Source organism: Carcharodon carcharias, chromosome 8 (assembly GCF_017639515.1).
Source record: "Carcharodon carcharias isolate sCarCar2 chromosome 8, sCarCar2.pri, whole genome shotgun sequence".
Classification (NCBI taxonomy): domain Eukaryota; kingdom Metazoa; phylum Chordata; class Chondrichthyes; order Lamniformes; family Lamnidae; genus Carcharodon; species Carcharodon carcharias.
The window spans coordinates 46,382,875-46,397,126 of NC_054474.1; the positions used below are offsets into that span (position 1 = coordinate 46,382,875).

General features: G+C 44.5%; 1 protein-coding gene across 1 annotated transcript in view; it reads right to left on the reverse strand.

The window, feature by feature from the left end:
- The window catches only part of LOC121281187 (short transient receptor potential channel 7), a 129,607-nt gene that overhangs the window by 62,592 nt on the left and 52,763 nt on the right, over window positions 1-14,252 (reverse strand). Inside the window, exon 2 of the mRNA XM_041193949.1 lies at window positions 837-1,019. Within this exon, the coding sequence (XP_041049883.1) occupies window positions 837-1,019 (183 nt within the window). The remainder of the gene's footprint in view (window positions 1-836; window positions 1,020-14,252) is intronic.

A 14,252-nucleotide genomic window follows, 5' to 3' on the forward strand; every position in this document is an offset into this window, starting at 1 on the left:
GAGGAGAGGTCTAGCAGGTTGAGCCTGCACTCATTGAAGTTTAGAAGAATGAGAGGCAACCTTATTGAAACATAGAAGAATCGTAGGGGGCTTGACAGGGTGGATGCTGAGAGGCTGTTTCCCCTTGTGGGAGAGTCTAGGACCAGAGTGCATAATCTCAGAGTGAGGGGTTGCCCATTTAAGACAGAGATGAGGAGGAATTTCTTCTCTCAGAGTGTAGTCAATCTGTGGAATTCTTTACTGCAGAGGGCTGTAGAGGCTGGGTCGTTAAGTATATTCAAAGCTGAGATAGACAGATTTTTAATCAGTAAGGGAATCGGGGGTTATGGGGAAAAGGCAGGAAAGTGGAATTGAGGATTATCAGATCAGCCATGATCTCACTGAATGGCAGAGCAGACTCAATGGGCTGAATGGTCTACCTCTGCTCCTGTATCTTATGGCCTTATGAACTGTTACTCATGCCTATATACTTCTGCTTTACTTATAGACGTGTTCCTCACCTCTGTTTGGCAGCTTTCCTGTTCACCCAGTTGTGAGCAGTAGCTCACCATCTGAAAAGACACAGCAACCCCGCATCTTGCCACTTAATGGGACACTGCACCAGCAGATCAGCTGCATTATATAGGGGCCTCATTTTTAAAAAATGACATTTTGTGCAATGAAGTCAATTTGAGCAATCTTAATCAGAATATTGAGAAAATTCAACGTGTTACACTTCACACATAATACAAAAATGTACCTCAAGCTTAAGTGAACTATGTTTCAAGAGCAACATGCAAACAGTATGCTGTAATAATTTAAATCCATTAGCATTATAAATCCATAGATATATTTACCTTTTTAACTTCATACTTAATGGCAAGTTTCACTCTGCTCAGGGATGGCCTATGGTGATCACCCTGAGGCTCAAAATCCACATCTCCATTAAGAATGGCTTCCACTTCCTCTGTGTCCCGGCAAAGGTCAAGCACACCAACAGCAAAATCCTTGCATTGCATAGATAACTTCCTATAATCATTCTGAACAGAAGAAAATGACACCTGCTAAGAGTTACTGCAGTCATTAACCCATCTCATTAAAAAACTAGACAGAAGAACAGTCAACAGAAAGAAATGCAGTCATGAAACTGGTAACAGTGTGCACAACCCTCCAGGAAAGTTTTGTTGGAGCTGTAAAAGTTAAGTGCAACTTAAGTGTCCCCTAAGTGTTAGGTAAATAAATCTTCAGGTCACCCAGAGTTTGATAATTTAGCAAGGGAACCATGCAGATTGAGGTCAATCAGAATTTAATTGTTCTATAGGTTGCAAATCTATTTTCATCTCGGTCCATAGGTTGGATTTAGCCATGAACCAAATGTTAGTTTGATCAACACAAGTCCAGTACCTGTCCTTGCCTGAGGAGGAAGGCACCACTGATATGTGTAGGCAGCCCAGTCAAACAAAATATACATTTGTAGTGTGTTAAATGACTTTTTTCATCATCAATGCCACGAAGTCCTGAAAAAAAGATTAACATGAGCAACATTTATGACCCGAGGATCCCCCAAAATACTTTACAGTCAAACTAAGTGCTTTTGAAATGTAGCCATTGTTCTAATGTAAGACACACAGCAGCCAATTTATGCACAGCAAGATCTCACAAACAGCAATCTGATAATGGTTCATTTTGCTGTTTTAGTGGTTGGTTCAGGGATAAATGTGGCCAGGGCACAAGAGGGTAACTCTCCTGCTGTTCTTTGAAATTGTGCCATGGGAACTTTTGTGTCCATCTGAGAGGAAAGTTGAGACTTCAGTTTAATGGGCAAAATTTTACCTTGGCGGGTGGGCAGTGTAAAATGGCGCGTGTTGACGCCGGGTGAGCATCCAGATGTCAACGCGCAGTTGCGTGATATTTTGGCTGGTGGATGAATGCAGGAATCGGCAGCACACCCGCCGACAATTAAAAGGCCTGTTAAGGCCGTAAAATTCTCAATTAACTGACATTTTTCGCTGCCCGTCCAACCTTACAGTAGGCAGGCAAGCGCAAAGGCCTTTTCACTTTTTAGGAAACCTCATCCACAGGTGGGATGAGGTTTCCTAAAGCAAATAAAAATAAAATAACAATTGTAAAATTTAATTAATACATGCAACCCCCCGGTTGTCTAGAGGAATACTGGGGAAGATCAAACGGAAAAAGAAAGCGTACGATAGGCACAAAGAACTAAGCACCACAGATAACCTAGATGAATATAGGAAGTGCAGGGACGAAGTAAAAAAGGAAATAAGGAAATCAAAGAGAGGGCATGAAAAAAGATTAGCAAATAAAGTTAAAGATAACCCAAAGATGTTTTACCAATAAATTAATGCTAAAAGGTTAGTTAAGGAAAAAGTGGGACCTATCAGGGATGAAGATGGAAACTTGTGTGTAGGTGCAGAGGCTGTGGGAAGGGTTTTGAATGAATATTTTGTCTCCGTGTTTACAGAGGAAAGGGAGGATGTAGATAGAGTAGTCCAGGAGGAACACTGCGAGATATTGGACGGGATAGTCATAAAGAGAGAGGAAGTACTCAAAAGGTTGCAATCCTTGAAGATTGATAAGTCACCAGGGCCAGATGGATTGTTTCTGAGGCTGCTGAAGGAAGTCAGGGAGGAGATAGCAGATGCTCTGAGGCTGATTTTCCAATCTTCACTAGATACAGGGGAGGTACTGGAGGACTGGAGAAATGCAAATATAGTTCCATTGTTTAAAAAGGGATCAAAGGAAATGCTAAACAATTATAGGCCAGTTAGTCTTACAAGAGGGGTGAGCAAATTAGTAGAATCAATCCTGAGATAGGATTAACTGTCACGTGGAAAGGCATAGACTAGTCAAGGATGGTCAGCAGGGATTTGTTAAAGGAAGGTCTTGCCTCACAAATTTGATTGAATTCTTTGAGGAAGTGACAAGAAGGGTTGATGAAGGTAGTGCAGTGGATGTTGTGTACATGAATTTTAGCAAGGCATTTGACAACGTCCCACATGGCAGATTGGTCAGGAAAGTAAAAGCCAATGGGATTCAGGGTAATGTGGCAAACTGGTTAAAAGGTTAGCTTTGTAACAGGAAACAAAGGGTAATGATCGATGGATGCCCTTGCGAATGGAAAGTTGTCTCAAGTGGTGTTCCACAGGGCTCAGTATTGGGACCCTTGCTGTTTGTGTTATATATTAATGATTTGGACATGGACGAAGGGGGCACAATTGGGAAATTTGCAGATGACACAAAGATTGGCCGAGTAGTGGATAGTGTAGAGGATAGCCATAATCTCCAAAATGATATAGGTGGGTTGGTGGAGTGGGCAGTAAAGTGGCAGATGGATTTTAACATAGAGAAGTGTGAGGTCATATTTAGGGAGGTCAAATAGTTGCAGGGATTACACATATACTAAGAGGGGTAGATGAAGTGAGAGATCTTGGCATACAAGTACACAGGTCCCTGAAGGCAGCGGTTCAAGTAGACAAGGTTGTAAAGAAGACATATAGAATGCTCTCCTTCATTGGCAAAGGTATAGAATATAAAAGTAAGGATGTAATGTTGGAATTGTATAAAACACTGGTCAGGCCACAACTGGAGTATTGTGTGCAGTTCTGGTCAACACATTACAGGAAGGACGTAATAGCTCTGGAGAGAGTGCAGAGATTTACAAGAATGTTGCCAGGGTTAGCAAAATGTAGCTATGAGGAGAGATTGGATAGGTTGGGGTTATTTTCCTTAGAACAAAGAAGGCTGAGAGGTGACTTGATTGAGATGTACAAAATTATGAGGGGAATAGATAGAGTGGACAGGATAAAATTGTTTCCCTTGGTGGAGAATTCTAGAACCAGGGGACTTAGATTCAAGGTAAGTGGCAGAAGATGTAGTGGGGACACGAGGAAGAACTTTTTTATGCAGGGGGTAGTGGGTGTCTGGAATTCGCTGCCCAAGTTGGTGGTATAGGCAGAAAGTCTAAACTCTTTTAAAATGTACCTGGATCTGCACCTTAAGTGCTGTAAGCTGCAGGGCTATGGGCCAGGTGCAGGGAGATGGGATTAGAAAGGGCACCTGGGTGTCCTCAGGCTGGCATGGACAAGATGGGCCGAATGACCTCCTTTTGTGCTGTAACTTTTCTGTGGTTCTATGCCCCTGCTCATATGACAGAGTCACATGTTTTAGAACATTTTTCATTTCTTTATTATTTTTTTAAAAGCTCTTCATCTCCTTGAGGCAGTTCTGTGCCTCAGGAAGATTCTAAAGCATATATTCAGGTGCAGTGCAAAGTTCACGCTTGCCCTGCTCACCCTCCTCCCTCCACTTGCACAGGCAGCACTGAGCGCTGCCGCTTGCATTTCATGCTGGGCAGGCCTTAATTGTCCCACCCGTGTGAAATTGCCTTCTGGCCCCACCTGCCTGACAAGGACTAAATTCTGTCCAATGTCTCAACTGAAAGATGGCACCCACGATAGTGCAGTGCTCTCTCAGTGATGCATTGGAGTGGCAGCCAAGAATTTTGTGCTCAAATTTCTGGAATGGTTTTTGACCCCAGACCCTCCTGACTGAGAGATGAGTGCTACTCACTGAGCCATGGTACACACCCATTCAAACTCTCAGTCAGAACCCAGGATGAAATATCTAGCTTTGCAACTCTTTTTAAATGTCTAGTTGCAAAGATTAATGTTACAAATTTGGATAAGTCATAGGTACCTTCTTGGGTTCAGTGACATCACTTGATCCTGTAAGAAGACTGGATGCCTTGCGCTTGTGGCATACTGCTCTGTATTTAATTGTATGATCGAAGAATAAGAAGGGTGTAAAGATGGAACTCCTTACAACCTGAGCTGGATATCTGTGCCATTTCCCTGTGTACCTCTTCAATGTCTCAGAGATAGTGCTGGGTAACACTAGATGATACAAGGCCTGGTTTGAAGCTTTAAGCTGCTTTATTTCACAGAAATATGAATCTACAGAGTGATAGTTAGGATCCAATTCAATTCATTCAATGAATATGACTTACTTCCATATTGTAAAACGAAAATAATGAATAAGCTATGCTATTTCACTTCAGCCGATCATCTTATTTGATTTTTTGAGGTTGCCTTTTCTAAGGCTATTTGGCTTCAGGTGCAGCTTCTGTTGGAAAAGCTGGGCAAGTTTTAACATGTCTAACTAACATTCTGCTTTATTCTTGACTGTTCACAGTGAGAGATCAAAAACTTTTCAACACAGTGGGTGTGAGGTCTTTATTAATTAAAGAGGCATGCCACTAAATTTTTGTGTTCATAAATTATGAAGACTAGCTCATTAGCATTTGAACGACCTACCTTTTCAACCCTTCTTTCATGTTTGCCATAAAATGCTATGGGCAGGATTTTTGGGTTGGTGGGCGGCAGCGATTGGCGGGCCCGGGAGCAGCTGGGAAACGGACTGCCGCACGGGATTGGCCTCCCGACTGTGATTTCAGGCTGTCTGCCAGCCAGTGTGAAATGCGTGCTGAAATGCTCAGAGCTGCCAGGGTGGGGGCGAGAGGAGGGTGAGCGCTGAAGTCAGTGTGAGTGTGGGGGGGGAGCGTAGAATGAAAACTCCCTGAAGGCAGAGAGCTGCCTCAAAGAGCTGAAGAATTTAAATTCAATAAAAACAGATTTTAAAATCTGGACAACATGCCAACGCATCAGAATGAGTCATCTAAACATATGGATGCTGAAATTCATGTCCAAATATTTTTAACTTTTTAAAAATTAACCTCTGAAACCCCTTGTATGAGGTTTCCTGAACAATGCAAATCTGCCTTGCCGATTCGCCCTCCCACCAACTGTAATGTTGGATGGGCAGCAAAAAAATCCCAGTTAATTGTGCTATTAATGGATTTAATAGCCCCCTTAATTGTTGGTGTGTGCGCTGGCGATTCTCTCGTGCGCCTACCGACTGAAATATCACGAGTGAGCAATGATGTTGGGATCATCGTGCGCTAGTTTGTGCTCAGGTGTGTCGGGCGTGCACCTGCACGCTGAGTGAAAAATTCTGGCCTATATTTTTACAACAAAATTTGAAATAAATTTCTTTTCTAAATTTTTTGTGGAAAAGTGCTCAAAACTTTTTGAAATTAGAAATATCTCCATCACCCCAAGTGGTTCCCTTATGTTTGCTCGCAAAAGCCACACGCATCATGGCTTTCAATCCTACATTATCCCAGGGGAGTAATTTTCATCTTACAGTTGGGAGTAAAATTGGTGTTATGGGTTATTCAAAAACCGCTTAATTTCCTTTTCCACTGGCCATCTCATGTGTTACAAATTCATGCAACTTTCTAGTTTGCATTGCACGGTTTCTAAAAGCCCAGTTGCAGTTCACTTTATGGACTATGCTGCCACAATTAAAACACCTGACCTCAATGTCTTCATCTCCAGAGAGAGGGAAGGGCAGGTTGGGAATCAGGAAAAGAAGGTTTGAGAAATATGGAATTGCAGAGGTGGAAGTCAGAGATCAGAAGGTAGGGAGGGAAGGTATGAGAGATGGAGAACCACATACAAGGGAATAGAAGAAGATGATCAAGATGCAAGGAGAGGGGGGCAGGTTTGCAGCACAAATAAGGAATGGATCGCAAGCCACTAAGAGGGAAACTGTACCAACTACATAAATAGTACGTTGCAAGAGCATGGGTATTCTGTGGCTGAGTATTCCATGGAAAAAAAAACCTCACATCCTGACTCCCCAAAGCCTTTCTACCATCAACAAGACACAAGGGGTGTGATTAAATACTCTCCACTTGACTGGAAAAGCGCAGCCCCAACAATACTCAAGAAGCCTGACACCATCCAGGTTTAAGAAGCCTACTTGATATGCACCCCATCCATCAAAGCACTGTACAATTAGAGAAAAACTTCCTTCCTCTTGTACTCCAATCCCCCTACAATAAAGGCCAACATGGTATTTGCCTTCCTAATTGCTTGTTGTACCTGCATGTTAAATTTCTGTGTTCTTTGTATGAGGAGCCCCGAGTGTGTTTGAACATGAACATTTGCATGGATTACACCTTTTAAACATATTCTGATTTTCTATTCTTACTACCAAAGTGAATGACCTCACACTTTCTCACATTATACTCCACCTGCCTCCTGGTTTCCCAGTCAGGCGATGGTGTAGTGGTATTGTCGCTGGACTAGTAATCTAGCGACCCAGGGTAATGCTCTGGGGACACTGGTTTGAATCCCACAGCAGATGGTGGAATTTGAATTCAATAAAAATCTGGAATTAAAAGTCCAATGATGACCATGAAACCATTGCTAACTGTTGTAAAAACCCATCTGGTTCACTACACCCTTTAGGGAAGTCTGGTCTACATGTGACTCCAGACCCACATCAATGTTGTTGACTCTTAAGTGCCCTCTGAAATAGCCTAGCAAGCTACTCAGTTGTAGCAAACTGCTACAAAGGCACAAAAAGGATTGAAACTGGATGGACCACTTGGCCTAGGCACTGGAAACGATAATGGCAATCTCAACCCTGTAGACCCTGCAAAGACCTCCTTTCTAACATCTGGGGGCTAGTGCCAAAATTGGGAGAGCTGTCTCACAGACTAGTCAAGCAACTGCCTGACATAGTCATCCTCATGGAATCATACCTTACAGATCACCATCCCTGGGTGTGTCCCATTGACAGGACAGACCCAGCAGAGGTGGTGGCACTGTGGTATACAGTTGGGAGGAAGTTGCCCTGGGAGTCCTCAACATTGACTCTGGACCCAATGAAGCCTCATGGCATCAGGTCAAACATGGGAAAGGAAACCTCCTGCTGATTATCACATACCATCCTCCCTCAGCTGATGAATCAGTGCTCCTCCATGTTGAACATCACTTGGAGGAAGCATTGAGGGTGGCAAAGGTGCAGAATATACTCTGGGTGGGGGACTTCAATGTCCATCAGCAAGAGTGGCTTAGTAGCAGCACTACTGACTGAGTCCTAAATTACATAGCTGCTAGACTGGGTCTGCAGGTGGTGAGGGAACCAACAAGAGGGAAGAACATAATTGACTTCATCCTCACCGAACTGCCTGCTCATGACAGTATTGGTAGGAGACACCACTGCACAGTCATTGTGTAGTCCTGCTTCACATTGAGGATACCCTCCATTGTGTTTTGTGGCACTACCACCCTGCTAAATGGGATAGAATTCGAACAGATCTAGCAACTCAAGACTGGGCAACCATGAGGCGCTGTGGGCCATCAGCAGCAGCGGAATTGTACACGAACACAATTTGTAACCTCACGGCCGGGCATATCCCCCACTTTATCATTAACATCAAGCCAAGGGATCAACCCTCGTTCAATGAAGAGTGCAGGAGGGCATGCCAGGAGCAGCACCAGGCATACCTATAATTGAGATGTCAACCTGGTGAAGCTATAAAACAGGACTACTTGCATGCCAAACAGCATAAGCAGCAAGTGATAGACAGAGTTAAGTGATCCCACAACCAACGGATCAGGTCTTAGCTCTGCAGTCCTGCCACATCCAGTCATGAATGGTGGTGGACAATTAAACAACTTACTGGAGGAGGTGGCTCCACAATTATCCCCATCCTCCAACAAGAGAGAATTCAACTATCACCCCTTGATGTTCAATGGCATTACCATCACTGAATCCCCCAGTATCAACATCCTGGGGGTAACCATTGACCAGAAACTAAACTGGACTAGCCATATAAATACTGTGGCTACAAGAGCAGGCCAGAGGCTAAGAATCCTTTGACGAGTAACTCACCTCCTGACTCCCTACAAGTCACAAATCAGGAATGTGATGGAATAATCCCCACTTGCCGGGATGAGTGCAGCTCCCACAACACTGAAAAAGTTGGACACTGTCCAGGACAAAGCAGTCCGCTTGATTGGCACCACATCCACAAACATTCACTCCTTCCACCACCGGCGCACAGTAGCAGCAGTGTGTACCATCTACAAGATGCACTGCAGGAATTCACCAAGGCTCCTTAGACAGCACCTTCCAAACTCACGATCACTACCACCCAGAAGGACAAGGGCAGCAGATGGATGGGAATACCACCACCTGGAAGTTGCCCTCCAAGTCAGTCACCATCCTGACTTGGAAATATATCACTGTTCCTTCACTGTCGCTGGGTCAAAATCCTGGAACTCCCTTCCTAACAGCACTGTGGCTGTACCTACACCACATGGACTGCAACGGTTCAAGAAGGCAGCTCATCCCCACCTTCTCAAGGGCAACTAGGGATGGACAATGACGCTGGTACAGCATGCAAAGCCCACATCCCATGAATGAATAAAAAAGGAGCTTCACATTTTACATACCTAAAGAACACAATTTGTATATATTGTCAGCTTTGTCTGTATTCCTCCTTTTACATCTACTCATGGTAAGACACAGGATAATGGTAAGTTTATTTCTTGTGACAGTTGTTGTGAGAAAGGGAGGAAGGCAGACTTAGCCAAGGTTGATGATTCTTGGCCCAGGTTTTATGGTCATCAGTGAGGAATGGCACTCGCACTAATCACAGTTACAGCTCTTCATGGGTTTTTAAGCAACAGCTTCTGGGGCAGAAACTTCCTCCCATTGCGGGGCTTGTGCAGGGGTGGGCGGGGCGGGCACCGCCGTTTTACGTGGGCGGGTCAACTAAGGCCCGCCCAGCGTGATGCACACCCGGAAGTGCTGAGCGCTCCCTGTGCAGGTGGGGTGGGGAGTCGGGGCCTGCGCTCTTTCGTGCATGCGCGCAAAATAGCGCAGGAATCTCGCTCAGGCACGGAGGGGCCTCAAGATTACTTTCACTTATTAAATATTGAAGAATGGTTAAAAAAAAATTTAAGGACGTGAAACTGTCACATGAGCTGAGATATGTCCAATAATTTTTTCAAAACTTTTTATTTAATTAATAAACCCTTCATGAAACCTCATCCCGCCCGTGGATGAGGTTTCATGAAAAATGTGAAGGGTGCCTGGTCTCTTCGCCTATCCGCCAATCTTAAGGTTGGACGAGCAGCATTCTTAACAACTTTAATTACTTTCTTGATGGCCGGCTATGTGCCTGCTGAACTGACAATCTAAATGACACGCAGTGATGTCAGGATGCACGCCCAATTTAGAAATCTTTTTCAGTAGGACCTTTTAGAAGCATGTGCGAAGAGGGCAAGCAACTGAGTGTCTCTCCAACTAATCAGAATAAAGAACCTTTACCTCAGATGGGGGAAGAGTTGGTTTAGGTCTGTTACTGGGCTAAAGGACCTTGATGTGCTATTACTCTGCACCCTGTCATGTTGAGGCAGGAAGGGTGGAAACTTCATGCTGCTTGATTGCTTGATTGCATCATGCTCTGCATCCTTCTTTCTTTCTCTTTATCCTGCTTTTCTCTATCTCCCCACTGTTACCGTACAGCTCAAACCCTTGTCATTCCTGGATGTCCAGGTGAACATGCATGTTCCCTTCCTTCCTGAAAATCCCACTCTCATCCACATCGACCTCCCTGACCACCTCCTTCCCAACCCCAGGGTCCGTGTTTGCCTCCATGTTCCCAACAATCACCCTCGCCGTCCCTTCTACTGCTACTGTCGAACCCTCATCCTCCCTCCTACTGGCCCTCTCTGGCCCTCTCACACTATCGCACCCTAACACCCTCCCCCAGGAGGCAGTCATTCACTCCACAGACCCCTCCCCTGCATGTTCACCTGGACATTTCACCTCCACTCTTAATCCTTCCTCCACCCTTACTCCTTCCTCTATCCTTACTCCCTCCTCCCCCACCAGACACCTTCCCCCCTCTGAACCCTCCCCTCCTGCCGGAAAACTTCCCCCTCAGAACTCCTTCCATTACACCTTCCTCCCCCCTTACATCTGCCTTCTCACTTGCATCATTCTCCACCATTACACCCTCTTCCCTCCGTACTCCCTCCTCCCCCCTCACACCTTCCTTCCCCTTCCCAACTTTACACCCCGGCACCTTTGTCCCTTCTCCCAACCTCATCCCCGACACCTTCTTCCATCCCCTCCCAACCTTACCCCACAACATCTACATGCCCCCCCCCCACCAACTTCACTCCCTCCCCCACTGCCGACACTGTCGCCACCCCCCTCTTCCAACCTCAGCACCCCCTGGCACACTTTCCTCTCCCAATCACACCAAGACCTTCCTCGAACCACCCACCCAGGCCCTCACCCTTCATCAATCATCTGTATCAGCCCATGGCAAAGCCCGTGAAGTACTGAAGCAAATTTGAAGCATCAATAGAGACCATGGATGATGGTGTGAGCCCAAGGCGAAGTCCGTGAATTTCCAAAGCCTCAGCCAAGTTGAAGCTGCTGCGTGGAGACTTCCCACCTTCCGAGGGCTGCTTCGCGACAGAGCCATGTGATGCACATATTCCTCTAGGGTCTGGTAGCTGTGGGACTCTAGTGCCATCATCTCCTCGGATGTCCGCAATCTCAACAAAGCCCTAAAGATAGGTCCCGACCTCTGCACGTCACTCTTGTCCAGGCTTGTTCTGGGCCAATGTGTTTTCCCGCCGGTGTAACGTTAAATCAGCATGATGGGGGAAGGGGGGGAGAGGTGATTCCAGTCGGGCCTTACTTTGCATCCCATCAGCGGGATGTAAATTGGGTTCACACCAGCCTCCAGCGGTATTCACGATCTGACATGGCAGATACCATCAGGTGATCCCGCTGTGATCTCATGCTAGCGAGAAACCGATTTTTGCCCCTCCCACTGAATCCTCTCCCCCCCTGCCCTCCATGACGCCCCTGCCAATGAGAGTGGAAAATTTCGGCCCTAGTTCCCTTACTCTGAGTTGAGCCTCAAGGTCACATGTCCTCAGGCTTTTTAAACATGTAAGCTTCTGCAGTAATTGTAAGTTTAACCTTTTCTTACTATCATAGGGATCATGTGACTGTACAGGGTAGAAGCCTAGAAAATAGGAGCAGGAGTAGGTCATTTGACTTTTTGAACCTGCTCTGCCATTCAATAAGATCATTGCTGACCCTCAACACCATACTCCCACGCTCTCCCCAAACCCCTTGATGCCTTGAGAGTCTAGAAATCTATCTATTTCCTTCTTAAATATATTCAGTGACTTGGCCTCCACAGCTCCCTGTGGTAGAGAATTCCACAGGTTCATCACCTCTGAGTGAAGAAATTTCTCCTCATCTCAATCCTACATGGCCTACCCCGTATCCTGAGTCTGTGACCCCTTGTTCTAGAAGCCCCAGCCAGAGGAAACATCATCCCTGCATCCAGTCTGTCCAGCCCTGTCAGAATTTTATATGTTTCAGTTAGATCCCCTCTCATTCTTCTAAACTCCAGTGAATACAGGCCTAGTAGGCCCAATCTCCCCTCATCCCAGGAATCAGTCTGGTGAACCTTTGCTGCACTCCCTCTATGGCGTGTTGAGGCAGGAAGGGTGGAAACTTCATGCTGCTTGATTGCTTGATTGCATCATGCTCCGCATCCTTCTTTCTTTCTCTTTATCCTGCTTCTCTCTATTCCCTTTTCTCAGGTAAGGAGACCAAAACTGCACACAACTGCACAGTTGTGGTCTCATCAAGGCCCTGTACAGCTGCAGTAAGACATCCTTGCTCCTGTACTCAAGTTCTCTTGCATTGAAGGCCAAAGCACCATTTGCCTTCTTAACTGCTTGCTGCACCTGCACGCTTGCTTTCAGTGATTGGTGTACAAGGATACCTAGGTCCCTTTGTACATCAACATTTCCAAATCTATCACCATTTAAATAATGCTCTGCCATTGCTTTTCCTACCAAGTGGATAATTTCACACTTATTCACGCTATACTCCACCTGCCATTTATTTGCCCATTTACTCAAATTGTCTAAATTGCCTTGAAGCCTTTTAACATCCTCCTCACCATTCACATTCCCATCTAATTTTGTGACATCAACAAGCTTGGAATATTATGTTTGGTTCCTTTATCCAAATCATTGTTATATTTTGTGAATAGCTGGGGTTCAAGCACTGATCCCTGTATTACCCCACTAGTAACTACCTGCCATTCTGAAAAAGACCCATTTATTCCTACTCTCTGTTTCCTGTCTGCTACCTAATTCTCAGTCCATGCCTAAATATTGCCCCCTAATCCCATGTGCTTTAATTTTTCACACTAACCTCTTATGTTGGACTTTAGTAAAAACTTTCTGAAAATTCAAATATGCCACATCCACTGGTTCCCCCTTTCTATTCTGCTAGTTACATTCTCAAAAAACTCCAGTAGGTTTGTCACACATGATTTCCCTTTCATAGATCCATGTTGACTTTGGCCAATCCTACTGATGTTTTCTATGTGTTCTGTTATCACATCATTTATAATGGACTCTAGCATTTTCCCTACCACTGATGTTAGGCTAACAGGCCTGTAATTCCCTGTTTTTTTCCGCCTTCATTTTTTAAATAGTGGGATTACATTTACCACCCTCTAATCTGGTAGGACTGTTCAAGAATCTACAGAATTTTGGAAGATGACAACCAACGCATCCATTATTTCCATGGCTGCCATATTTATTACCCTGGAATGTAGATTATCAGGCCCTGGGCATTTATTGGCTTTCAGTCCCATTAATTTCTTCAGATCTGTTTTTTATTAATACTAATTTTCTTCAATTCCTCCTTCTCACTAGGCCCTCGAATCCCTAGTATTTCTGGGAAGTTATTTGTTATTGGAGTTATTCCTCCATGAAGACAGAACTAAAATAATTGTTGAATTGCTCTCCCATTTTCTTGTTCTCTATTATAAATTCTCCCGTTTTGGACTGTAAGGGCCCTACATTTGTCTTTACCACTCTTTTTCTTCTTACATACTTATAGAAGCTTTTACAGGCCTCTTTTATATTCCTCGCATGTTTACTCTCATACTCTGTTTTCCCCCTCTTAATCAATCTCTTGGTCCTCCTTTGCTGAATTCTCAATTGCTCCCAATCCTCAGGCTTGCTACTTTGTCTAACAACTTTATATGACTCCTCTTTGGATCGAATACTACCCTTTATTTCTTTTGTTAACCATGGTTGGGCCACTTTTCCTGTTGTGTATTTGTGGCAGAAAGAAATATGTAAATGTTGCAATGCATATATTCATTCCTTAAATATTAACCATTACCCATCCATCATCATATCTTTTAATGATCTATCTTAGCCAATTCATGCCTCATATCTTTGTAGTTTCCTTTGTTTAGACTTAGGATCCTAGTTTCAGATTAGACTACTTCACTTTCCAATCTAAGGAAGGAATCTATCATGTTATGGTCA